Source organism: Cyprinodon variegatus, unplaced genomic scaffold (assembly GCF_000732505.1).
Source record: "Cyprinodon variegatus isolate N-32 unplaced genomic scaffold, C_variegatus-1.0 Scaffold151, whole genome shotgun sequence".
In the NCBI taxonomy this organism is placed as follows: Eukaryota; Metazoa; Chordata; class Actinopteri; order Cyprinodontiformes; family Cyprinodontidae; genus Cyprinodon; species Cyprinodon variegatus.
In genome coordinates, this window is record NW_015150604.1 from 1,120,901 (window position 1) to 1,146,664 (window position 25,764).

Genomic DNA, 25,764 nt, shown 5'->3' on the forward strand with positions numbered 1-25,764 from the left:
AGCCAATATGACAAAAAAGTGATTTTTAAAAACTTACAGACTTCAGCTTTAAAGTGAGATAATTAGACATTATGCACTTTAAATATGACAATGCAATTTTTTTTTCTTATTTTAAATGTCAATTTTCTTGTCCCATTGGCTATGGTTTATAATAGTCTTTTTGGGTTTTATTATCAGATTCACATTTTTTTAAAACGTACGTGACATGTTTCAATAGTAGAAAATGTCAGGTATGATTAGTATTTTTTAAATATTTATCAGTTACAAATTATGTGCCTGGTAATAGAAAAAACTAACAAACTTTAATTTAGAATCTGTGGCAAGACTGGGAAAGACATGCCTACAAATGCACCCCATCCAATTAGACTGTACTGACTGTACTATTAGACTGTACTATTTTGTTATAAAAATGGGCCCAAGTCTGACAAGACCAGTATTGCGACATAAGTTGATTGTAGTAATCATTGACTGAGGGATGTGAACACAAATACATGGAATGTGTCTTCCATTATGCAATTATTAGCCTGCTCGTGCTGACCTGTCAAATTTGACCTGAAAAAAAAACATAAATGCTTGCTTGTAAATGCCGTCCCAGGCAAATATGAAGTTTTACTGTTGTTGACAATTATCATTATTATTTTTTAATTGGCAGAGAAGTGATGGCTTAGTGGTTAGATAGCAGAGTGCTTATGTCAGGGAGAGGCTACAAGATTGCTGGTTCAAACCTCTGATGTAACTCTTTCCCTTAGCAGGACCCTTAACCACACAATTTGAGCTGGGCATTTCTAGCTTCTCACTGTGCCTTCAGTATGTAAAAAAAGCAGGAGGAACATGTTTAAATTGCAATAAAAACAAATGTGATTTTTATTCTTATGGAAAAAGTTCAAAGGATGTTAACACTTGTTTACAAGGCACTGAAAAATGTGGGTCAACAGTCTATAACAATAACCATGGACAAAATTGGCAACTGTTTTTCTGTCTTTCTATTTTGCTCAGACGGAGAGCACCTGGAATGGCAAAGCAAGAGGGGGCTCTGGCCAACAGAATCGCCCGGTGAGGCGACCTTGCACTGAGCTACTAAAATATTTAACCGCCACTGATGACATCCTGCTCAACACCAAAGCCAGTGATGCCAAGAGCACCTGGGGGGGTCCCAGTAGCAGGGACAAGAGTAGCCTGGGTCTTGGTGCCTCATCCTCGTCCTCATCGCCATCCTCGTCATCCACCTCCTCGTTCTCCTCCCTGTCTTCCACATCTTCGTCCACTTCGTCCACCACCTCCAAGAAGAAGTCAGCTGTGTCATCTCAACAGCAGCTACAACAGCAGCAGTCACTGCAGCAGCATCACCAGCGAGGTGAGAGCCGGGCTGCAGGCCAGTGTATTGTGGCTGGTCATGGGTCTGGGAAGTGGAAGCGTTGCTCTCAGGATGACGGGGTTAAGGATTCGGAAGGTGCCTCTTACCCCATTGGTCGCAGAACCTACACCTGCGGCCATGCCTGCCCAAAACAGGAGCACGGGCCGCCCAGTGAAGAAGGAAGGCCGCCAGGCAATGTTGGCCGTCTGGCTGCCGCTAGGTTCATTAGGTATATGCATTCTTATTCCCTCCCTCCCCGAGAGGTGAGTCACAGCTGTGAGCATTGCCGAGAGGCTGCAGGCGCCACTCAGGCTAGGCAAGGGTTTGGCAGACAAGGCCGTAGTAGCAATGGCGTTGCCAGCAGTGCGCCTCATAGGAACATCACAGTGACGATTAAGAAAAGAGATGTGAAGCCAGGACACCCTTTACTTAGCCAGCTGCTTACCTCCAAACAGAGGCCGACTCAATTTCTGGCTCAACTCCACCAACTCTCAGTATCCTCTGCAAGTAGTGTTAGAAGCAAAACGGCAGGTAAGAGATCTAGGAGCCCATCCAAGATTTTGTTCAAGGGACAAGAGAGGGAAGTCAAAGATGTCTCTGCTTTTATAAACCAGACTCAGGAATCAGATCCAGGACCTCCATTGTCACCTATTACATTAGACATACACAGCTGGATCAGTCAGCCGGAACCAGGGCTAGATTGGAGCTTTGGACGAGAGCCTGGGTGGCCAAAGCAGGGAGGCTTTGGGGAGGATGTGGACCATGATAATGATGGTGATGGTGTTGTTGTTGATGATGATGATGATAACCATGTCATAGGCAGCCCTGCTGCAGTGCTCTCTCAGGGCCCACCCCTCAGCCCTCTCCTCCCAGATACTAGCATTGCAGAGCCCTCCCCTCCCTGCATCATACAAGGGCAAGGCCCCCCACACAGGCAGGCACTCAGCGAGCACCCCGATGACCAGGGAAACCTGTTGTTAGGTAATCATGACTGCATCCCCCCCTCCTTCCCCTACCTCTGGCCTTACGGTCGCTTGCTTTCTACTCCTTCTGCTGCTTTAACCACTTCCAAGTTTGATTTCACAACTAACCTGTTTTCTAATTTGAGTCTAACAGAAGACATACACACCAATGACCAAAAAACAGCTTGCTCGCTTTTGCTAGTCCCCAAGGCATTTTTGAGAGAGAAAAAAAATGGGAGAAGGGGTGAGCCTTGTCATGCTGCTGTACATTCTATTTTTTGTAAAATCGGTGCAGAATATATACTTTTGAACTCAAATACCTGGGCGCTCCTGTTTTGCATCCTGCCTCTAAAGCTACATTCTCTTAGCGGGAACAAAAGTCGGCCAAAGCCTCGGGCAACTGCACAAGCTTCCTTGACTCTCCTTTCTTTCTTCTATTTTCCCCTGTCCTCTGCTGTTGGTGCATGCAATCATGTCTTTTATTTTTCTTGTCCAGGGATGGGCTCACCCAATGTCATATGTTTTGTTTATAGCATTGTCTTTGTATGTTTTTCTTTTTAGTAATTTTTATTCCATTATGATATGTTTGTGTCAAACCTGGTCTGTTTATGTATAAATGCCATCACTCCATCCTGCCTCACAGAATAAATAGTATATAAATAAATATATACATATATATACATATATAGTACATTCACAGAGTTAATTGTTAAAACGGGGTCAATTTAAAAAGTATAATGTAAGTAGAAACAGAGATGGGTTTTCTTTGGAGTAATAATTGCATTTGTTTCACCAATTTGAGATTAATTGTTGCAGAATATGGACCTTGTCTCTTCTGCCATGATTGTCATACCTAGATCAATAATTACCCATGCTCCTTTGTGTTCTGCAGCCAAACCAACCACCTTGCCACTTCCTTTGACCCCAGAGTCTCCAAAGTAAGTCTGTGAAATTTTTCCACATTATTCTAGGCTAAAAAGCAGAAACAAACTAGAGCACAAAGACAAAGCCAAAAGAAGTTATATAAATTAGAATTCAAGCTGAGGCATTTTTGTGACTCATTTCCATTTCTTAGATCACAAAAGGCTGTAAAGTCTTTCCTTTTTGGTGCTAAATTTTTTTATTTGTTTTGTCTTCCAGTGACCACAAAGGATCACCCTTTGAGAACAAAACCATTGAACGCACATTAAGCGTGGAGATTGCCGGAACCCCAGGTGAGCACCCCTTTCTGTTTACTGAAACTAAATTTGGCTTTGGAATAAGCCAAGAATAGCACTAATTCTTGCAATCAGTCTTATAGATAGGTAAGGGTTCATGGCTCTTTTTCTGGCCCTTTGATAGTCCCGACACAGTTTAAAGTTCCAGGTGAAAACCAAAGGAGGTCTTTTTATAGTTACAAGTATTGATTGCCTTTCAAATATTTGCTTGATTTATTACTAAAAATATCTCTTGCTTTTTTTATTTTTATCTCAAGTGTTGATAAGGTCTCACAATCAGATCTGAACATTAGCTCAAACACAGCAGTCCTCTCCTAGAGTGAACTGCAGAACAATCCCCCTATAGCAATTTTAAACATTATCAAATGATAGCCATAAATATAATTAATGAACACCTATTTAATTAGGATTGGTTGGAAAGAAAATGAAACTTAGTTTTGAACTATTTTTTATAGGAAATATGGATGCTTTGGCAAGCAATATTTGGTCACCTTTACACTGACACCTTAAAGTAATATCCAGGGCAATTTAATCTGATCTGGAATTCAACCTTAGTAGCTTATTGTTAGAGAACATTAACGAACACATAGTATAATAAAAAAAAAAAAACATCAAGGACAAGCAGAAAGTCAGGTAGAAAGTCTTGAAAAGTTTAAATCAAGGTATGAGAACATTCTTAATCTTTCTCTTCAAATAAAAAAAAACAAAACAATATAACACGGCTGCAAACTCACCAAGATGTGATAACGGCCCAGGCATGAAAAGCTTTAATCTCTGAAGATGCAAAGAGGCCAGTGATAACTTTGAATAAGCTGGAGAGATCAACAGTACGGGTGGGACAGCTGTTAGCTGTACAAGGTTGGAAAGTTTAAAGTCGTTGTTGAAATACAGTCAAAAGAAGTCCTGTTTGCAATTTGCCAGACAAACGATGTGGAGGATACAACAAATATGTGGAAAAAGAATCTGGTCATAAATGGTCTAATGAAAGTCCAGATCTAAATACAATTAAATACACATAGCATGGCTTGCATATAGATGCTCACAGATGCTCTGCATCCAATCTGACTGAACTTGAGCTATGTATTTTTTCAAAAAGGATAAAAAGCAAAATATTTAAACTCTAGTTTTACAAAACTGTTAAAGACATGCCTCAAAAGCCTTGCAGATGGAAGTGAACAAATGGAGTTTTAACAGGGACTATTACTGTGTTACCTTTAATGTTTTTTTGTTTGTTTTTTTCAAGTAGCATATCAGAAAATATTGATGGGAACAAAAAAATATTATAAACTTTCCAGTTATTTGCAAAACTGAAAACACACTTGCTACATAAGTACTGATTTATGTAGCAAGTGCCTCACATCATCCTCACATGACTGATTAGTTGGTTTTGCTGTTGCCATCTCCCCAGTATAATTACACCATTTTCAATCACTTCGGACAGCATGTAACACACCAATACTAGACAGAGCAATTACACCCTGCAGAAAAGCAACAGATTTCCGAAAATGTATCTTAGATGTGAGGACCATGCAAGTTTGAAACTTCTACCCCTTTATTTTTACAGCCATGTGTTAAGTCAGCTTCTGTGTAAGTATAATGCTAATAAATGCTTTTAAGAGTGTGGTAGTAAAACTAGATAAGTTTGTTTAAAAACACTCTGGAAAAATTTCAAGGGTTATAAATACTTTTGTAATACACAGCACTAGGATGACAACTGAAATGGGTATAGAATATATGAGGCAGACTGTTAAAAAGGCTGATTAGGGAGTTATTTCCTTTGACTTGGGTTCTGTTATACTTTTAGAGGGCGTTTATGTTTCATTGCTGGCACCATTGTTTGGCATCATTCAGTGTGATAAAAACGGAGTAATGCTGCCAAAATGGGAGTCATTCATTTCTTTATCTGGTTATTAAAACTATTTCAGTAACAGCCTTTCAGTTATTTGAAATTAATTATCCAGGGTCAGTAAAAATAAAAAGGATTGCCCTATAGCCTCTAATACTGGCCCTCTTGAGTATTCATTTACCAGCAGGGGAAGTGATCCTTGTATTTACCTCATGTGAGTCCAGACCTTCTACTTGGAGGGGACAGTAATTTAACCCTCCCCAGAGGTCTATGTTTCTGGCTTGGCTTTAAGTGTTGTTTAACCCTTTTGTGCAGATAAGCTCTCAGGGTCAAATGTGATACCCAGTGAGACCTAAAGGAAGAAAAAGAGCAGCATTCCTTAAGCTCTGGCAGCAATCAGGCTCAGTTAATATTTCCTTTTGTTTTATTGCATGTGGGCAAATCTTTTAAAGTGCAGCCAAATCCCTTGCATGGCCTTGCATTCCACACATCGATGTTTCAAAGCCGCATAAGAAATAAGTCCCTTCACCTGAATTTTCAAGTTTTAGGATAATTTTTGATTGAATATTAGCAAGGAAGTTGATTCGTCTGGAAAGCTCAGGGTTACCGAGACCCATTTCATAGAGATTAGTTGGTGCATGGGACAGATGGATGTAGATCCCAGTGAAGCACAAGTGTAAGCTCTTACATGTGCTGCTCAGATTTAGAGTGGCATTCCACCACAATAGAGATAATGGTGGTGTTATAGATAATCAGATGGTTAGAGAAGTGCGTACTTCCATTTTTACAGCAGGATGACCATGCATTGAGGAAGAATTCAGAGAACTACTATAAAGTTAGTGTAGTTTCTTCAAATAATAGAGTAGTTATCTTTAAATATCAAGTGAAATAAAAACATTTGTCTTCAGCATGTATTCCTGTACAGAAAGTAAGGAGCCCCTTAACCTTAGTTTTCAGTTCTACCCTCAATCAGTATAATACTTTTACACAGTAATGCTGTGTTGTGTTTAATTACTGTGTGACATCACATATTAATTATTTTTGGTTTTTGCAAAGTTTGTATAGGCTCTTTATCTTTGATTTTTACTTTTCTTTTTTGGCTCACTCATTCCGTAATGTTCTTGCCACTCCCTGCATAATTGGTGTTTGTGTCCCACAGATCATCCATCAATAGCAGGTTTGACTGAGAGGCACATATTTGTCTAACTCTGATTTATTTCTGACATCTTATTGCTAATGGCGCCTAGTTTATGATCCCATGCAGAAATTGGTGTGGACAGATGGAGCGTCATTGATAAACCAGAAGTTTTTTAGGCATTCTCTGAGACCCACTCCCTTGTTTCTCCTATAATGCTCTGCAAAAGTATTTGGCATAATTAAACAATTTTTTATATTCGCTGAAAAAAAAAGGATTTTACAAGATGAGAGACACATACTTATGGAAAGGAGGATAAAACAAATGCAAGGTTTTTCAAATACGTATTGTTTATTGCACCCCTGTTACACTAATACACTAAAAAAAAAATTTGAGCGGGCAACTGTTTTAGAAGTTGCCCAGATAATTCAAACTATCCACCTGTGTAGATTATTTCCAATATAAATTGAGCTGCTCTATAAGACCTCAGTTTTGGTAGTGAATAAACACCATCATAAGCCAAGGAGCAAGACAGACAGGTAATGAATACAGCTTTGGAGAAGTTGTTCGTGTATACTGTTGTTTCATACTGGTCTGAGCTATTTTTGTAAGAAAGAATGGGCAAGATTAGTAGATATTGTATAAATGTATAATGCAGTCTCTCTAGGAAATACATTTACAAGGGGGGCATTGGAGGACATGGGTGCTTGCAGTCTTCAATCATGCATAGACATTGAGGGTGTTGATAGCTCCTTGGCTCATAAATCCCAAACACGCTCTGTTACTTTAGAAACACTCAGTTTTGTCTGTAGCTCTTACCTTCTCTTCACCAAGACATACAGTATGACTGGTGCATATTCTAACACTGGATTTGATACTAATAGCTGTCATTCGATAGAAATTCACTAGCAGGGTAGGAATGATGTGTAAAATAGGAATAACAAACAAGGAGAGGTAGAGAGAGTGTAGGTGTTTCAAAGTGTCTGAGTTTGACTCCAGTGAGAGACTGTTAGTGACAAGTGCGCCAGTGTGTGTGGGCACATTTGTTCTCCGTGAGCCAGAAACAGGGGAAGATGAAGAATGACAGAGAAGGGTGGGAAATGGAGATTGATCTAGCGGAAGATGGCAGACACAGGGAAGACGAAAAAGACTGAACTAGGGAGTGAGGGGGACTGAAAAAGGAGGTGGGAATGAGTGGAATGAAAGTAATGGCAGTGTCTGTTTGTGCGAACGCAGTAACAAAGCTATAAAGTGGGCTCATCTCAGGACTTCTCATATAGCTGCCATCTGTTTGGTTGTAAATCTGTAGGAGGAAAAGGGGAGTGATGGGGGAATGTTGGTTATGAGCACTAGAAAAGAATGTCAACCCAACCATCATTTCTTCTATTGCCGTGGCGGCATAGTATCTTGCCATTTGTAGATCTCAAAAAATGCCAAAATGTGCATTAAAGAATGAGACATTCAGTGTCCTCCGAACTGTGTTGAAGGAGGATAATCTTAAAACATATAACGTAATTCAACTAAGCTTATAGGATGTATTGTATGTTATACTTATATTCATTTTCCATTAGATGCATGACATTTATCTGGGGCAAGAATGTTTTGTGTTTTTGTGTATTTTTTTTATGAAAATCTTAGTTCAAGGTTGGAGACAAAAAGAAGGGCAAGACATCCTTATTAAGTTACACCGAGCATTACATTAATCTGTCAAGACTGCAATAAAATAGGATTAGACCAAGTGAAAGTGAATATTTTAATCAGACTTGTATCTGTGCCCACTGTCCATAAATTGACCTGTGAGTTTATAGATGAGTGATAGAGGAAAAGAGATGGGGGGGCATTCTTGGTATCTGGGAGGATTATAATATGATTTGCATGTCATTATGCCCACCCAACCACTCTGTCTTTCTTTCGTACCCCTTCAGGTTTGACACCACCTACCACGCCTCCACACAAAGCCAGTCAAGAGAATCCTTTCAAAGCATCACTGAAAACCAAGTTGTCCTCGTGTTGCTCCTCGGCCTTGACGTGCAAAAGAGCCAGGCTGAGTGAGTTGGGTGCCGGAGCTTCGGCCCTGGCCCCAGGTGCCTCAGCCGGGGGCCCCGCCAAGAAGGGTCCTGAACAGACTGAGCTCTATGCGCAGCTGAGCAAAGCATCCATCGCCCTTCCTTACACCATTGCTCAATGTGCAGTGGGGGGCGAAGTTGAGGGACACTTCAGCACTGGGAACAATAAGAAGGCCGCTGGGCAAGATGGCCACAGTGACCATGACTATTGCCATGTACTGGCTGCCAGTAAGAAGGATGGGGGCACAGCAACTGTTTCCATGGCTACATCTATGGAAATGACATTCACCCCAGGTGCCATCTCCACTGGCAAGGAGGGGAACAGGCACACAGAATGTATGGACTCAGCCATGTCAACATCTTTTCTACCATCTTCAGGTTCTACACCATCAATCTCAATTTGTGATTTGACTAAAGAGCAGAATTTTGTCCAACTGGATGGAAACACTTGCTCTGTAAGGGACATAGGGGAGCATACCCATCCTCAAATCACTCAGATGCTCACACAGGGGGCCACTGTTGTTAGGGACCAATTGCCACCTTCTGCCACCAGCCGGAAGCCCCTGTGTGACCAGGAAATCAGAGCAGAACTCAACAAGCACTTTGGCCCTCCCCTACAAGCTCTCTTTACTCAGGGTGAGCAGGAGAGAATTGAAAGCAGTAAACCAAACAAGCCTACAACCCCCCAATCCCCTGAGGGGGGTGAAATTGACTTTTACTCCCAGAGGCTGTCAGGATCCAGCTACCTGCACCCAGGGTTACTGTCCTTTCATGATGAGCTCGAGCTGGACGAGGATCGTGATAATCGCTTTGTCTTTCCATGGGAGGGTACCCATCTGGACTTTCTATTTGACTGCCCTCCCCGTTCTCCCTCTTGTTCTCCACCATCCACATGCTCCCCTTCACGAGGTTCAATCTCCCCAACATCTTCCCTTCTCCTGTCACCTGGCCGATCGTTCTGCTGGAATGGCAGTGGGTCCCGTTCCCGCTCTCGGTCCCACTCTGGCTCCCGCAGTTCCTCATCACGATATCGCAGGCGCTCTCTGTCCAGCTCACCAGACAGGCGCCCCTCCTCTTGGTATGTTGTCTTTTAGTTTATGTTGGTATAGTTTTTAAAAGGAAAAATCATACTTAGGAATATTGTGACAATAACTCATGGAAGGAAGTACACAGATTTATAAATGATAGACTGCATCCACAATTGTGACAGTGCAGTGCCAGATTTTGTGCAAAGAAATTGAAAGCTGTACTGGTTGATTATTTTTGTAACTCTGGCTTATTGATGTCTCTTGACCAAATTGTAAGTAATGTCGATTATGGCTTCTGTTTTTAATGTTTACATAATATTGTTGTGCATTGTATTTTATTTGAAGGTTTTAGATAACACAATAATGGTTCATATTAATGAGTACATAAAGCCAAAATAGTATTTGCACCAACAGAGTCTGATGCTGTGGTTGGATTGTGGACTTATTAAAATCTATTAAGCATTCAATACAGATATTGATTTTGGATTAGTATCTCCACTATTTTCTTATTAATATCTTAGGGTTTTAGCAACCAGTGATGGATGTTTTGTGGTGGCTTAGTATTGAATAAATTCTACAGCTCCTCAGCTTTGCTATGGAACAAAGTTTGTACCAGCAGTTTGTTATTTGATTACATGAGATAAAGAAATCTGGAGCCAAGAAAGCTATAGATGGTCCAAGAGGTCTCTGATATTCAGATGTCCTTTAATGGTAAAAAAAAGAAAATAAGTCCATACACACTAACACATTTATTATACTCGCTCCTCAGATGTACTGTTTAGGGCTTTGTGATGGCAGGCGATCCAGTTTAGCAGCTTAACAGTCAGCAATCCAGAGTACTGTAAGGCCAGATAGGCCTTAAAGTCTCTTTAATGGGATTTTTTGAGGGTACTTGTTTCTATGAATATGTATGGCATAAGAAAAACATTAGTCTTAGACCTTTTTTGAAACTTTGCTCCTTCTTAGAAAAATAAAACTTGCTTTTATTCCCTCTCCTAGCCTCTCCTAATGTGTCAATTGTTGCCCCCTCCTGTGTTTATCCTTAAACTGATCCTAACCCTCTTGTCTACTGGTGTCACACTAACCAAAGTAACCCCTTATAGCAGGCTTCTCTTAGATCGATTTTGACAATGTGGGTAAAAAAAGAACCCTCTCAAAGGTACAGTCACTAATGCAGGATGAACAAAGATGAATGAAATAGAATAACATGAAAGGTGCTCTGGACTTGATTTTTCATCTCTAGGCAGGGAGTTTTATTTGATTGTCTCTCTCCTACACTCCCTTCTTACCACTGACTCCCCTGCTCCCATTTTTCATGAATTTATTTATATATTTTTCTCTTTACTGTCTGATGCCAGGTCTATTGTCTTAAGAGGCAGCTGTTGTTTTTACTGAGGATCAGAAACCTTCCCTCTTTTGCATCTCTGGAGATAAAAGCCAAATCCAGTCTGGGGGAATAAAGTCTCAAAACCCTCTCTCAGAAGAGAGCCCTATCATCATAACCCGCTTTAAAAACTACATTACCCATGTCTCTCTTTCATCCATGCCAAGGGAGTTTTTCTTTTTTTTTTTTTTTTCTCTTCTTGGTTAGCAAAACAGAGGCAGAAAGTTGTGACAGAGAATGTTATGAATAAATTGAGTTTGTCAGTGGCGCTTCATTGAGTAGCTCCTAGTGTCGAACTCTACTGCAGTGACTCACTTTGTTTGCATGATTACTAAAAGGTCAGCTTACTCCACTGAGCCACTAGATTCACTTTATCTTTTTAAGGCCTTTGCTTTTCATACTACATCAACTTGCTTGTAAATTATACTGTAATAGCCTCAAGGCATTTGATCAAAATCTGGCACAAAAAGAGTTGGAGTATATGAAAAAAAAGTAAGTTAACAGAGGGAAACTGTTGCTCTTGCATTAATGTTTATTCGCTTTACTGTAGTGTGTCCTGATGATTTATTAGTCAAACGCTCATGATAATCTTTGTTTCTTTTTTTTTGCTGTAGCAAATAACTGCAGTTCCCCAAAGAGTGTTATCTAGTTATCGCTTTGTCTCATTTTTCTAAACGGTAGTTAATTTTAACCGTTTAGATATATATCAAACTGAAAACTGTAGTTTATGCCTTGACATGCAAAGAAGTTTTTAAAGCAGGGAAACAACTTTTACTGTAAGTTCTGAAACCACAGACAATATGTCATTGGCTGAATTATTGACAAAGCTTATCAAAACTAGAGGGAGGCAGCTGACATTTCTGCAAAGCAATCCCTAAAAAAAAAGACCCGTGGCCATGATAATTACCATACTTTCTAAATTCATTTTTGGGTCTTGTTTTTTTGTTCAGACAGTAGTTCAGAATGTAAATGAACGTTGTGAAAGTCTTAGCTAGATTCTAGTTAAACCATTGCATTAAAACATAGCAGCTTTCTAAAACCCATCAAAAGCAGAGAAAACTGTCCTGAAACACTATGAAGAACAAATAGTGTTGACTATCAATAAAAAACTCCTTCATAAAAAGGTTTGTAAGACTATATTTTTAATACTGATAAAAAAAAAAATAGTTGTTTGTAGTTCTGAAATGTTTTAATTAGCAAGTGCTATTTTAAGCTTGCTCTTTGAAAACCCATTTTTAAAATTAACTTTAATAACTTTGGGTTATTTTTCTACTACATTATTGAAGCTGTATTTATCCATCACATAATAATAACTTCTTTGATTAAGGATAGTAAAAAAAAAACATAGAACAGAATTTGAGGTGAAAAGAAAAGAGAATAAGATGAATTTCATGTGGCACTACTGGCTTCAGAAATACTACCGGTACCATAAAAGATTACTGTGTTTTTATTTTATACCATTTTTAGCACTAACACTGGGAGGTGAAAAAGTAGAGGGTGCTGTAGCTTGTTTTAACTAACCTGCTCTCTAAAGAAGCATACCTTTGCTTCCTAAACTTCTCCTTTTCTATTATTTAGTTGTTCCTCCTTCAGGAACATTTCAATAATTGAGCACCAGAAGCTCAAGGAGAGAAGGCGGAAAAAACTCCACAGTCAGGCTACAAGGGTCTAAACTATTGACCACATCTTCATACAACATAGATAGCAGGCCCATGTCTTTTCCAGATCAGGTGTGTTAAAAAAAAAAAGAAATCAGCAATAAATGATGAACATTTACTGTTGTCATGAGTTACATGAAAGCTAGGTGGTATAAAAAATGGAGTTGAAAGATTCTGAAGATGGCATATTAAATCAAACCAGGTGCCAATGAAGACAGCAGATTTTATTTTAATCGAAAGTAATGTATTTGGATAGAGAGTAATGTCTTAACACTTTGCTTTCCCTTCAGGTCTCATCATACCTCCGATCTCAATGCTTTCCGCTCCAGAATCCATAAGAGCCCCAACCCTCAGTCTCGATCTCTGCTCAGCCGCAGGCCAAGGTAATTATTTTATATGAATTATTTAGCCCTCTTGTTTAATATACATTTTTAACCTTAGCTCAGTTGTATGCCTCGGGTAAGGGAAAATGTTTAATGTGTGCAGATTTCTCTGGGAAAATTGCTGGGATTTATGATGGTATGAGAAAAAAATTCAACAGGAGAGTTTAATAATTATTTTGTTATTTGCATTTAGTGTGCACATACTTTACAAACACAACTAGAATAATCAAAACAGTGTAATGACAGCATCAAAACATTGAGGTGCCTAATTTAGCAGGACAAAGAAGATGATGAAAGCTGATCGGATAATTCTTAGAGTTAAATGTACAGCAATCCTGGCAGAAAAGTTGTTAGAGACAGAAGTCGTTAGAGACAGCCCAGGGAGGATCACTTTCCTGGAGGACAATGACCTTAAATATACAACCAGAGGTACAATAAAATTGTTCAGATTAAAGATTATTAGAGCTTTAAAGGGACACATAACGATCCAGTCAAAGTCCAGATCCATATCTAATTAGAAATTTATGATAGGACTTAAAAATCAGCTAATGAACATTCATCCTCCCAGCTCTTTGCTGATATGTCTCCTAATAAATGCATTTGTAGTTTTCTAAGAATCACAGCAGAAGGGTAGGATTTCATATGCTGAGAAGTACTGGCATAAACTGACCCAATCTCAGAACCCAATCTGAACTGATTTGGCAATGAGATCCCAATAACACTTGACAAGTATAATAGTTATCAGTGGAAAACTTAGCAAACATGTCTTGTAGAAGCCTAGGTTGTTTGGATGACAGTAGCGCTTTCCCTTATGATGAAGCCCTAACTAAGCAGAAAGTAATGACATGTGAAGATGTGCTGACAGCGGCAGATGCTTGCGTCCCCAACTGTGCTGCTCGCCCGGCGTTCCCGCGGGCCCATCCTGTGGAGGCTTCGGCTTCTCGGTGGCAGTAAAAAGACATCTTAATGATTGTCCATCTCCTTCACCTTGCAACAAACTTCTCTGGAATTGCCAGATGTGTCCTTGGCAGATACTGGCGATTGTACCTCATGAGTACGGGCAGACACGCTGCTGTTTATGTGGTGGGGAATAAGGGGGAGGAGTTATCAAAGTCAGACACATCTTCTCTCCTGTACAGATATGACAGTTATGAAGAATACCAGCATGAGAGACTTAAGAGGGAGGAATACCGCCTGGATTACGAGAAGCGGGAGTTTGAAAGGGCCGAGCAGAGGGAGAAACAAAAGCAAAAAGCAGTGGTGAGTAAATTTACACATCTCAAGTTACATTCCCTGTTTTTTTAAGCTTTATTCGACTTCATCTTCCTGGAACAACACTGATAAAAGAGCACATAATCAGTACAGTGGCACAGCCCACAGAAACCTCCCACAGACACACATTACTGAGATGAGACACCCTCCAGCCCTCTGCTACGTGCCAGAGCATCTCTCTACTGAAGAGAATACATACAAACTAAATTTCTGAATGATTCAGGCGACAGGCCCTTCCTCTTTATCTCTGGATTGCGTGTTTTTAACAGTTCTGTTGTCTGGAAACACTGTCCACTCCTATTAATCACACCACGGGGTACAATGTGAAAATAGCACCAAGAACAGGAAGGAAGCAAAATGTTCATAGGTTTTTTGGGGGGGATTTTTTTCTCTTTTTGTATCTATTACACAATTCATCACATTTCACTAAACATTGCATTTCCCCCTCATCTAACCCCCTCTCCTTGTCTCAGGGGGAATTATTCAGCTTTCAGGAAGGCTGACAAAGCTACCACCCATTGATAAAACACACATTAAAATGATACAGTAATGCGAGCTCAGGCTCAGCATGCTTGGAGTCTTTTTTAGAGATGGAGAGACAAATAGTAATGAACAGTCCAGCTCCAACTGTCAAAGACAGTTTGTACAAAAGTAGATAAAAAAAAGCACCCTATCGAGTCTCTGTCATGCTCAGTCTACTTTACCCTCTACATATATATATATATATATATATATATATATATATACATATATATATATATATATATATATATATATTAAATATATATATACATATATTTATATATACACACACACAGTATAGAGTAGAAGTTTGGACACACCTTCTCATTCAAAGAGTTTTCTTTATTTTCATGACTATGAAAATTGTAGATTCACACTGAAGGCATCAAAACTATGAATTAACACGTGGAATTATATAATTAACAAAAAATTGGGGAAGAACTGAAAATATGGCTTATATTGTACATTCTTCAAAGTAGCCACCTTTTGTTTTGATTACTGTTTCGGACACTTCTCTTTATGAGCTTCAAGAGATAGTCACCTGAAATGGTCTTCCAACAGTCTTGAGGAAGTTTCCAGTGATGCTTAGCACTTGTTGGCCCTTTTGCCTTCACTCTGTGGTCCACACCAAACCATCACCAGACCTGAATCCAGGTCCGGTGATGGTGATTGTGGAGGCCAGGTCATCTGGCGCAGCACCCTATCACTTTCCTTCTTGGTCAAATAGCCATATGAATATATATATATGTATATTTATACATGAAATATATCATATATAAATATATATGATATAGACTTAGTTTGGAATTGTGAGCCCAAAGAATGGGCCATAACCAGAGCAGAAAAAAAGAAAAACATTGTAAAACTCCAAGAAACAAGACACTTTCTCAAAATTAGCTCCAAAACACTGAATAGGATTTAGGTTACATGGTTGGTTAAATATATATACTCTCCAAGGACGAAATCTGCACTATGCTGAGGCAAACCAGAAAGACATCAGAAATTACTGTCATCAAAGGGGTTTGAAGGAGATGCTGTTGACAAGGACATCTGTAGCAAATGCCATGGACACCAGTGTGAAACCATGGCACATAACACATACAAAAACCATTTGAAATGGCAGTTTACATTTATAAGCTTTCACAAAACCTCCTAAATTATTTAAACAGTACTAGTGAAAATACAAACCTTTGGGCAAAATCCAAACTTTGAAGGGATTGGCTCTCAAATTTAACAACAGGCAGTTTGCGTTGGACTTTCTACAAGCAAGCTTTACAACAAAGACAAATAACTTAAACGTTCCCTGGGCCATAATATCAATCCAGTGTGAATAGTAAGTTGACAATAACAAAGGCCTACCTCATTAGATGAAACAAAATCCATCTGCTGGTCTTTCTTTGTGAAGTGAGCAATGGTAGGATCATATAGTTTGTCCTTTGACTAGAATTCCATAAGAAGCCCTTTCTCTATGGACATCAGTGCCAGTAATGTACCTGACGTGAGTCTTTATGTGCTTCTGGGCACCTTAAAAGGCCTATCCACTTGTTAATTTTTTTTCTTTTAAATCTAATTCTGGAGTTGGTCATCCGATTTGTATGATTTGCTGCTTTTCTTGACACACTGTATGCAAACATCACTTTTGAGTTTGATGTTAAAATTCGCTTACAGTGTTTTAAACAGCAAGAGGTTGAAGAATGTACTAAGTAATTGCAATAAATGATAATATTGAGGTGCTTAAGGTTTAGAAATTATTTAATTTGAACATGAAATCAAAACTAATCAATGGCGATAACTGCTGACTGTTGCAGGTTTTTCCAAATTACTTCAGCTTGACCTCTATGTAAGCTCTGAAATGAAGGGATATCCTTCTTTGCATCAATCTATTGCTGCATTTCACTTGTGTATAAAATGTTTTCAAAAGGATCAAAGCGTTTTAGTGTGAAAAATAGAATTTCTGTATCTTGCAACTAACGCTGGCTTTTCTGATTTATGATTCAGTCACCCTGTGGCTTTATTTTTAGACTTACCAAAAGAGGAACCAAGCCAAAAAACTTAAGACGCGGCATCATTTGATAAAAATCATTCTGCCTCGGGTTGATGAGTTGCGGAGAGAAAAGAGGAATTGTGGTGTCAAGGTAGATTGAAGGCGCTTCCGAACTGCTACTCCCATCAGATAAGGAAGCAAACAGACAGATGGAGAGGGGGAATGAAAACAGGGGCCCAGAGTCAGCAGCAGTATCCACAGGAGTGATCAAGACCAATTCATTTAAGCCCGGTGAAGAAAGAGAAGGGGAAATGAAAAAAACTGTTCCCCTCCCCCAGCACACCACCATCTTTTAATCTCTTTGCGCCGTCTCTGTCTTGCTGTTTTAACGAGCAGGAGGAAAGACGGGTGGTGTATGTGGGGCGACTGAGGTCCGACTGCAGCCGCTCAGAGCTGAAGCGCCGCTTTGAAGTCTTTGGGGAAATTGAAGAATGTGCAGTGAACCTAAGGGACGATGGGTAAGCTCTAGGATTTTTACAGCATTACAGTGCATTTTAACTGTAGTCTGGCATTGGTTTCGGCTAATTTGGTGACATATTTTTAAGAGTTCCTAACTAAATTAATTGCTCAGTGCCATTGCCAAACTTAATTGCAACGGACAATGACAGAGCTTTGCAATACACAGTTTCTCCTGACTCATCTTTGTACTGAAGAAACACCTGTATTGATTCGTTTTTGCATATAAATAGCATGATTTTTATCTAAAACAAAACCCTCTGTCGAATCATTGCTATCCTATGGGAACATCTGACCCTTTTTCTATTTTTTGACCAGGGACAATTTTGGCTTCATCATGTACCGTTACACCTGTGACGCCTTTGCCGCCCTTGAGAATGGACACACCCTCCGTAGATCAAATGAGCCTCAGTTTGAGTTGTGTTTCGATGGACAAAGGCAGCTCAGTAAATCACAATACACAGACTTGGGTGAGTTCCTCTTTTTAAAGGTTTTCCACAACCAGCTATGCAACATGTTTGTCTAGAAGGCTGTCATTAAGATAACACATAAATAATGCGGGGAAGTGGTAAAGTAGAATTAAGTGATGCTTCCATTTCCAACCATAGCCCTTTTCATTCAGTTTAGAACGTCCCACAAGGCCTCAAGGCCAAATCAGCCTGGGAAAATGCAGAGAATGAAGCTCAGTCCCCCCCCCCCTCGTATCTGTGGTATTTTTAGCAAAAGGAACGATATCTCATCACTCACTCGGACATAGGAGAGATGCTTTTGCTTTTTTCAAAGTTAGAGAGCAAACACAGCACCTAAAAGCATTGGCAGCTTAATGCACTGATAGATACACAAACGTAGGAATCCCTTTAGGAATTTTGAGGAGGAAAATTAAGTGGAAAATATTAAAGAAAAAGAAAGACTAGCAAAGAGCTGAGGTAAGATGGATGGATGTGAGGAAGGTATCAGCAGTTTTTAAGTCCATCTGCTTTCAATACAGCACGGACGATGTTCATTTATCCAGTCACCCTAGCAGCAAGATACTTATGCCTACATATACCCTACCACCTTTTCAGGCTGTGTGGGTCTCATGGCATATTGTAGGATATCAATATTCATGTAATTCCTTCAGGTAAACATACACAAACACTCATACATAGGTGTAACTAGAAGGAATATAGCATACAGTTGACTCATGCATTTGATAACATTTGATAAATAATGAAAGCAAGCAGTAAAATCAAGGAATTTTTTTTTCCATTCACGTGTCCTACTTTTGACACATGCAAAAAGTCATGTACCTCTTTCTCTTCTGATGGTTCTCCAGTGCCTAAAGATGGGCCTGCTTCTGTTGAAACCAGAAATGTTTTTAGGATTGTATAAAAGATTCCTTTGGTTTCAGGTTAAATCAAAGGAAATGTGCCATGTTTTAGCATCATTTGGATGACTGGCAATATGCATTTTTTTTCTAAATGTCAAAAAACGAGGGAGATAACTTTTTTTTTTTTATTCAGAGGTTTTAGAGCTGTCTTTTAACCTGGTCTGCGACCAAGCTTCTCATAATAGTTAGCTAAATGGTTTTCCAGTTTCTCCAGAAATGGAATAACTGTTTGAGGATTTGGGGGATTCCCAGCTCTTGCATATCTTTACAGGCCCACAAACTTTCTGAGACTCAGTTTATGTCTTTCTGATATTTAAAGAACTGATTTGGTGATATGAATAAGTCTTTGTCTAATTAGAACACTATTTCCTACACCCCCACCTTAACTATTTGGCTAATGTCTTGAGATTCTGGCCGTTTCTCTATATGTGTACTTGTGCGTTCTTATGTGCTCGTGAAACGTCATCAGTCTCAGCCCTAGCACTGTTCCAATTCACAAGAACACAAGACTGAGAATAGAAAAAAAAAACATTGGATGTTGTTCTCGCGCCTCCCTCTTTACCAAGTATGCATCGGAGCAGACATGTCTGTTCTTGATAGACAGCTGTCCCATAATGCACCAGCAGCAACAGCTTCCGGTGGCACGCTCACAGAGCTCAGAGTATTAACTGAAAAGTTCTCTTTTCTTTTAATAAAAGAAAATTTTTTAAAAAGTACGTTTTAAGACATTTAAGGCGAGAACATTATACTTTAGGCGCCACAATATGGTCCGTTTACTGATTTAGTGGTAATAAAAACAAAGTTGCAATGTTGAGAGTACCGCGGAAACCACTGGACCTCCGAGGCTAATAGCAGCCAGGGCTAATTTTAGTCCGTCTGCAGCGGCCCTCTCTCGGCATAGCCGTGTGTGAAGTACCAATGGCTCTAATGGTGATTATTTTGTTTTATTTGGCAAAATGTTAATTTTATCTGAGTGTGTTCATTATTATTCCTCCGTAAGAACTTATGATTATCTAGAGACTATTAATAACAGGAGGTGAAATGCAGGCTGTGGTGATGTCACCAGTACACTTCTGGTCCAATTGACCCATATTTATGCTGCATGCTCCCGTTCTCCCAGAGTCCACACTTTCCTGTGTTCTTCTCAAGAACATACTTGGTGAGGACACGAGTCCATGCTTGTGTTCTTGTGAATTGAGAAACGGCCTCTGTCTCAGTATTTTGCAACGTTTACCTGTCCATCTTGCACCAAACACATATTAAAATGCAACATCCAATATTTCGCCTTCTGATGATATCGGGCTTGCGAGCCTCCTACTGTTTCTTTTAAATGTAATGATTGTCAAGGCAGCAAAACACTTCTATTTTAGTTTTATTAGACCACGAGACATATCTATAAAGATTATAGTTGTTTGAACAGGTTATCAGCTAAATGTAATATGAGTTTTTATGTTGTATTCAAACTGATGGCTTCTTCCTCTTCAAGTAGCCTTTCAGACCATGCAGACAAAGGATTTATTTGACTGTGGATTATGATTTCAGACAGGATCTTGAGATTTTCTGCTTTAGTTCTGATGTTGGTACACACTTTCACACTTAAAACAAGATAACATTAGTTCTCTTGGACATAAAAGGTTTCCCCTATTGGATGTGAAACATTGCCTTGCTGTTTATACTTTGTTTGAATTAGGCAAAGAGAGAAATTGGATGACTTTAGAACTTCCGGCATTGCAACAAAGGATAAGGAAAATATATCGAGGTCCACAGTCTTCTCTCAGATATTTTAGTTTATTTCTTTAGAAATTTACCCACAATGTCACTCAAAGAAGAAGTACTATTCAGTTGTTTCCTTAGGGTGCATTGTCACTACTGTTTGGTTTTAAGATCATTCCTGGCATTGGTGAAAGTGCAAAGATTAAAAATTTTCATTGGCCCGGAGCAAGCACAGAAAAGGAGCTAAATGTAATCACAGAGCTGTGCAAGAGCTCAGCTGGCTGAGCAGTTTGGCAGAGTTAAATGTGCACCAGAAAGATATTAAATGACCATATGTGAGATTTAAACGCTTCAGACCAGTCTGACTGCGTTCTCAGATTGGTAACTGTGCTCTGAAGTTGGTGGTGCAAACAGCATGGCATATTATAGCAAACAGCATGTCATCCCATAACTGCATATCGTCCCTTAATCTTTTACTGGTACACAGTACTGGACCATTTAAGTTTACTTTGAGTACTGATTGTTACCTACCTAACACAAGAAAGGTTTAGTCTTTTTCAATGTGAGACAATAATACAATTTTCTTTCTCTCTACACAGTGAAGAAAATGTTTCTTTAAACCTTATGTGAAACATTACTATTTTCAGTTTTCACTCTGTAGCAAAAGGCCATCCTTCCATTTGACGATGAAATCTAAGATAAGGATTGACATTTTCGGATGACAGTAACTCTCAGAAATCTAAATCACCACAATATAAGTCCATGGGTCAAAAGACAGAAACAGGGCATTTTCCTAAATGAATGCTGCAATTCCAAAGCTTTTCCAGCCATTAGCCTTTTTTTATAAAGAGAATCTGACAAAAATAAACAGCTGTTTATCCCAAAGCCTTGAGGACAGATATTGTGTCAAAATTTCAATCTGTTGAAATAGAATGGTCTCCATTCAACTACCTCGGTGTCAAGAGTAGACTGTTTTACATAGCACATGTTAAAAAGATTGAGCGGCATTTTATATTACTGGGGTACCAAAACTTCTTCCCATTAATTCTTTTTTTTTGTTTGTCTTTGTGACAGTGTCCATTAGTTTTGAGGAGCACGCTAGGATATTTTTCACCCCTCAAGGTGTGCGGCGAGACACAATTCAGCCCTCGGCCAATGCATTAGATCAAGCCTGGCGTCTCGTAGCTGCCACGGTCGTTCCCATTTCTCAAAGCTCGTGGAGTGTGCTGCTGGGCCCTGTAGGGGCCCCATTTGTGAAGCTGTCTGTTGGGTCAGATAAGATACCCTTTATATATTATCAGGTCGATCAAGAAAAACAGTACATACAGGAGACTATTTTGATACTGTTGCCTCTCTCCAAGTTTCAGGCTTTGCTCTAGATATCCAAAATCTGTACCATCGTTGCATGTAATTAAATGAGCCAGCTGTAACAAAAAACTGAACGTAAAACAAAAACAATGTACTTTGCTACCTGAGGCTTTGTTATCTCACCTTTCCTAGCTTCTTTAATTTTTTTTGTCCCTTGGTCTTTTTGATTGTTTTTAAGAAATATTTTACATTCCTTAATCCAATTTTAGTCCAGTTTGTGAAAATGACAATAACAGTTGATTTGGGGCCTGAGTTGTAGGCAATACGTAATTTCACAGTCATAATGTGTCAATTCTTACCTGCATGGGGGACATCTCATACCAGCCTTGATGGGATCAGGGGTCATAATCGTTTAAATTCTGTAAGCTCTAAATTTGAATCTGAACTACAATCTGGGGAAATAAGATCCAATACAAAAACCCTGAGAACGGTTAATAGTTAGTTTCTGCTAGGGCTGCTCTGCTATTCACAAGTGCATGGAAAACATTAAGTTGTAGGGGTAAGAAACCACCTACAGCAGCTAAACAGTATTTTTGACTTAGGTTTTTCAGAAAAAGGGTTAAAAAAAATCCATCAAAGACTAGACAGACCAGAGAGATCTCTCTTCATTTCCTTTATAATAAATGGTAGGCCAGGGTTTTTATGTAAGAAATATTTTGGAATCACCTTGTTGGGACTTCTACAATTAAACCTAATCCAGCCTAAACCCACCCTAAAAAAAATGACAATTTAACCCCAGATAAGCCCTTGATGTCTAGCATTTATGTTGAAAATAGTAAAAATCCACACTTAAGAGCACACATGCTAATTTAGTAAACTTTATAGCATGTTGGAAACACATTTTAGTGTTTGAACCTATAACTATGTGTTACTCATTGACATCAGTTTTACTTTTTTACTGCAGCTGATCTGCGGCCAGACAGAGTATATAGTATGTTGATGATTAACCTGCAATTTAATAAGGTTTTCTTTTAACTCTTTATGATTTTGTGGAAGTTAAGCCTCACTGCAATGGACAAATAAGATTGTAGTTTAACATTGCAAGACCTTTTTTAGACAAAGACTCTGGAGGTCAGTTGTTAGTTTCAGTGTCCTGCCTGACATTAACCTCAACCTTTGTACTCTCCCTCCTCCTTTCCAGACTCCCATTCGGATGACTTTGATCCAACTTCCACGAAGAGCAAATATGACTCCATGGATTTTGACAGCCTGCTGAGAGAGGCCCAGCGCAGCCTGAGAAGGTAACCAGCTCCGGGGCGCCCGATGTCTGTGTCACAAAGAGGAACTTCTTATACCTCAACGTCGTTTCTCGCCTCATCAGCGATGAGACCACCAGAAGTTTTATGCTCTGTCAAAGAGCTCCTGAGAAGAATTCTATAGACCTATATCAAAATAAATGAATATATTAAGAATAAAAGTTTACATGAACATAGCTGCTCAAGAGCTGGGAAGAAACATTTCATCCTGGGAATGCCAGTCAACTCTCAAACTTGGATGCACTCTACTGCTGTAAAACCAGTTAAAAGAAGAAGGAAAGACTTTTTGATTTCCTTTTTTCCAAGCACTAAAATACCTACATTTTTTTTAAAGTGAAAAACAAGCAGTTCTTTCAGTCAGATCTGTTTCCTTTGCTCCTGATTTTCTTTTGACTCTTTTAAGTCTGGTATTTTGGATCTGGTGTTACATTACAAACAGGAAAGTGAGACAAGTGAGTTTTGAAGGTAAAATTCAAAAAGTAACATTGTGGTCTACATTTTAAAGGAGTAATGTAGCTGTGTATTTACAAATGCTATTAAAAAAGGACTATTTTTATTTTATGTACATATCAGAGTTCTTTATTTGTTACAGCTATGCACTGTAAAACGCAGCCTTTTTTTAAAAAAAAAAGAGAAAATTTCTTAATTCAGAATGTTGATCTGTAGTAATTACAATACTGTTAAACATATTGTACACCTACATGATGTTTAGAAGACATGATATGATTGTAAAAAAAAAAAAAAAAAAGAAAGAAAAAATTAAAAAAAGACATGTCCAATTGCTCATTTTGTGAGAGCATGTGAACAAATGTTCCTTTTTTTAGTTCTTTTGTTTTGGTGGGGGAAAAACTGCGAAACCATGTATAGTTTTATGTGTTTATAAAGTTTGTCAATCAGTGTTTTTGCCTAAGCAACCAGTCTAAAATACATTTTTAAGGTGTTTTTCATGATTGTTCCACATTTTTAACCATCACCCATCATTACATAATATATTTGTTCTTTTTCTGGGGTTTAAAAGGTGATTACCCTTGATAGAGTAAACAGCCAATCAGCACAGATATATTTATGTATTTATTTTAATATTTGAATCAAAGTATATTTATGGGCTCCATTTTAAAATGGTGTACCTTATTTTTTTTTCCTATTTATGTCTCATGTTAACTGATTTTTGTTATTTAACTTGCAATCACTAGACAGGGTGTACAGTAAATAACGCTTTGGTGGGAGTGTTATTACCTTCTATGCCTTCCGAAACAATCAAGCTTATCAGTCCAGCCCCTCATTCTTTTTTCAGGATTGACTTTGTTTGGTTCACTTGTTTTTAATAAGTTACAGATGACATGAAGCAATAAAATGATTTTATAGAAATTTTGTTGCGAAAACTTAAATATTGCCATCATCACTCCGCTCATGCTTGATTATGTGAATGCCAAACTAAAGTTTACAATTTTCCTTTTCCTGAATTTTATAAAGATCTTGTATTTGATGTAAAACATGTATACCACTGATATTATTCACACTAATAAAAAATGACAATAGTGGCGATTATGATCAAAATTAAAGAAAAAAATTAATGTAAAAAAAAAAAAGCAATAAATTATTTTTCAGAGTTGTATTTTAGCTCCTAATGTTGTGCGATTTTTAGGACTTTGACCCATTACCCAGTCGCTGGAGTAGTTAATACTCATCCACTACCCCTCCTCTTCAAGATGTAGCTGAGTCTCTGTGATTGTGACATACGCATTTCCTTGTGACATCTGTGCAAATGTGACTGACTCTTTAACTCCACCCCGTGTGTGTAAAAACATGCCCAGTCAAAGCTGATTGTTGTATGTTGCATGGCTATTTGAGGACAGCGGCTGGTTTAAAGCCTAAAATGTATTTAAATACATTCTTTTCAGCTGTCTGAACTGGCACAGTTTTTAAATTTGTCGTTCCAAAAGCCAAAAGAAACTCTCTTTAACATGCTGCTACCGCAACAACTCAACCCTCCCCTCCCCTCCCTTGTCCAAGTCCAGAAATCACAGCGCCGTCAACGTGACATGAAAGGTAACCTTGCGGTTTCTGGTTCAATTAATATCCTGTTTTTAGCAAGAGCCAAGTAATGAGAAAACCAACTATAAAAGCTTAGCTGATCACAGGCTCCCTTTCATGGAGTTTGACTCGGAGACAAGAAACAGTTAATTTTAATGATGCAAAAAGGCAAAAATTGGTTGAAGGATGTAAAAAAAAAAAAATCCCTTTACCTTTTTTTATGATAATGCTTAGCTCTTTTCTTTTTGCTGTATGTATAGCGTTTGGGTAATGGTGTCGTGTCCCACTTCATAGATGTGGCTTTAATCATTGTAATAAAAAAAGTAAAAATGCTTTGTAAATTGCTTAGAGTAGCAATATATTACAACACCTCCAAGTTCAAATTACAACTTTGGTGGGCTTTTTTTTTTTATGAAAGGAGCCGTTGAGTTTGTTGCCACTGCTTAAACATTTGTTTTGTAATCACGTTTCTTTTGGAAGGACGATAATGTTCATTGGTAAGTGTGTATGTGTCTAAAGGTGTGATTGGAGGGATGTATGTGTGTTTTTTTGTGTGTGTTTTCTGAAAAGGGGTTAGGGGTTGTCGCTACCTGTTTGTGTCCTATTCACGTTGCCTTCTGCCAAGTCCTTACCAATGCCTTTGTGGTTCTACCTACTGTACGACTTTCTTGTGACTTTTATTTTATATGTGCAATTC

At 38.8% G+C, this 25,764-nt stretch overlaps 1 protein-coding gene across 1 annotated transcript in view; it reads left to right on the forward strand.

Annotated features, from left to right (window-relative positions):
• Positions 1 to 23,742, forward strand: part of ppargc1a (peroxisome proliferator-activated receptor gamma, coactivator 1 alpha) — a 53,230-nt gene extending 29,488 nt beyond the window's left edge. The window contains exons 4-12 of the mRNA XM_015377295.1: positions 997 to 2,335; positions 3,209 to 3,254; positions 3,457 to 3,530; positions 8,440 to 9,658; positions 12,941 to 13,033; positions 14,173 to 14,293; positions 17,208 to 17,329; positions 17,646 to 17,797; positions 22,919 to 23,742. Of these exons, the coding sequence (XP_015232781.1) occupies positions 997 to 2,335; positions 3,209 to 3,254; positions 3,457 to 3,530; positions 8,440 to 9,658; positions 12,941 to 13,033; positions 14,173 to 14,293; positions 17,208 to 17,329; positions 17,646 to 17,797; positions 22,919 to 23,022 (3,270 nt within the window). The 3' untranslated portion in view covers positions 23,023 to 23,742. The remainder of the gene's footprint in view (positions 1 to 996; positions 2,336 to 3,208; positions 3,255 to 3,456; positions 3,531 to 8,439; positions 9,659 to 12,940; positions 13,034 to 14,172; positions 14,294 to 17,207; positions 17,330 to 17,645; positions 17,798 to 22,918) is intronic.
• Positions 23,743 to 25,764: the final 2,022 nt, after the last annotated feature.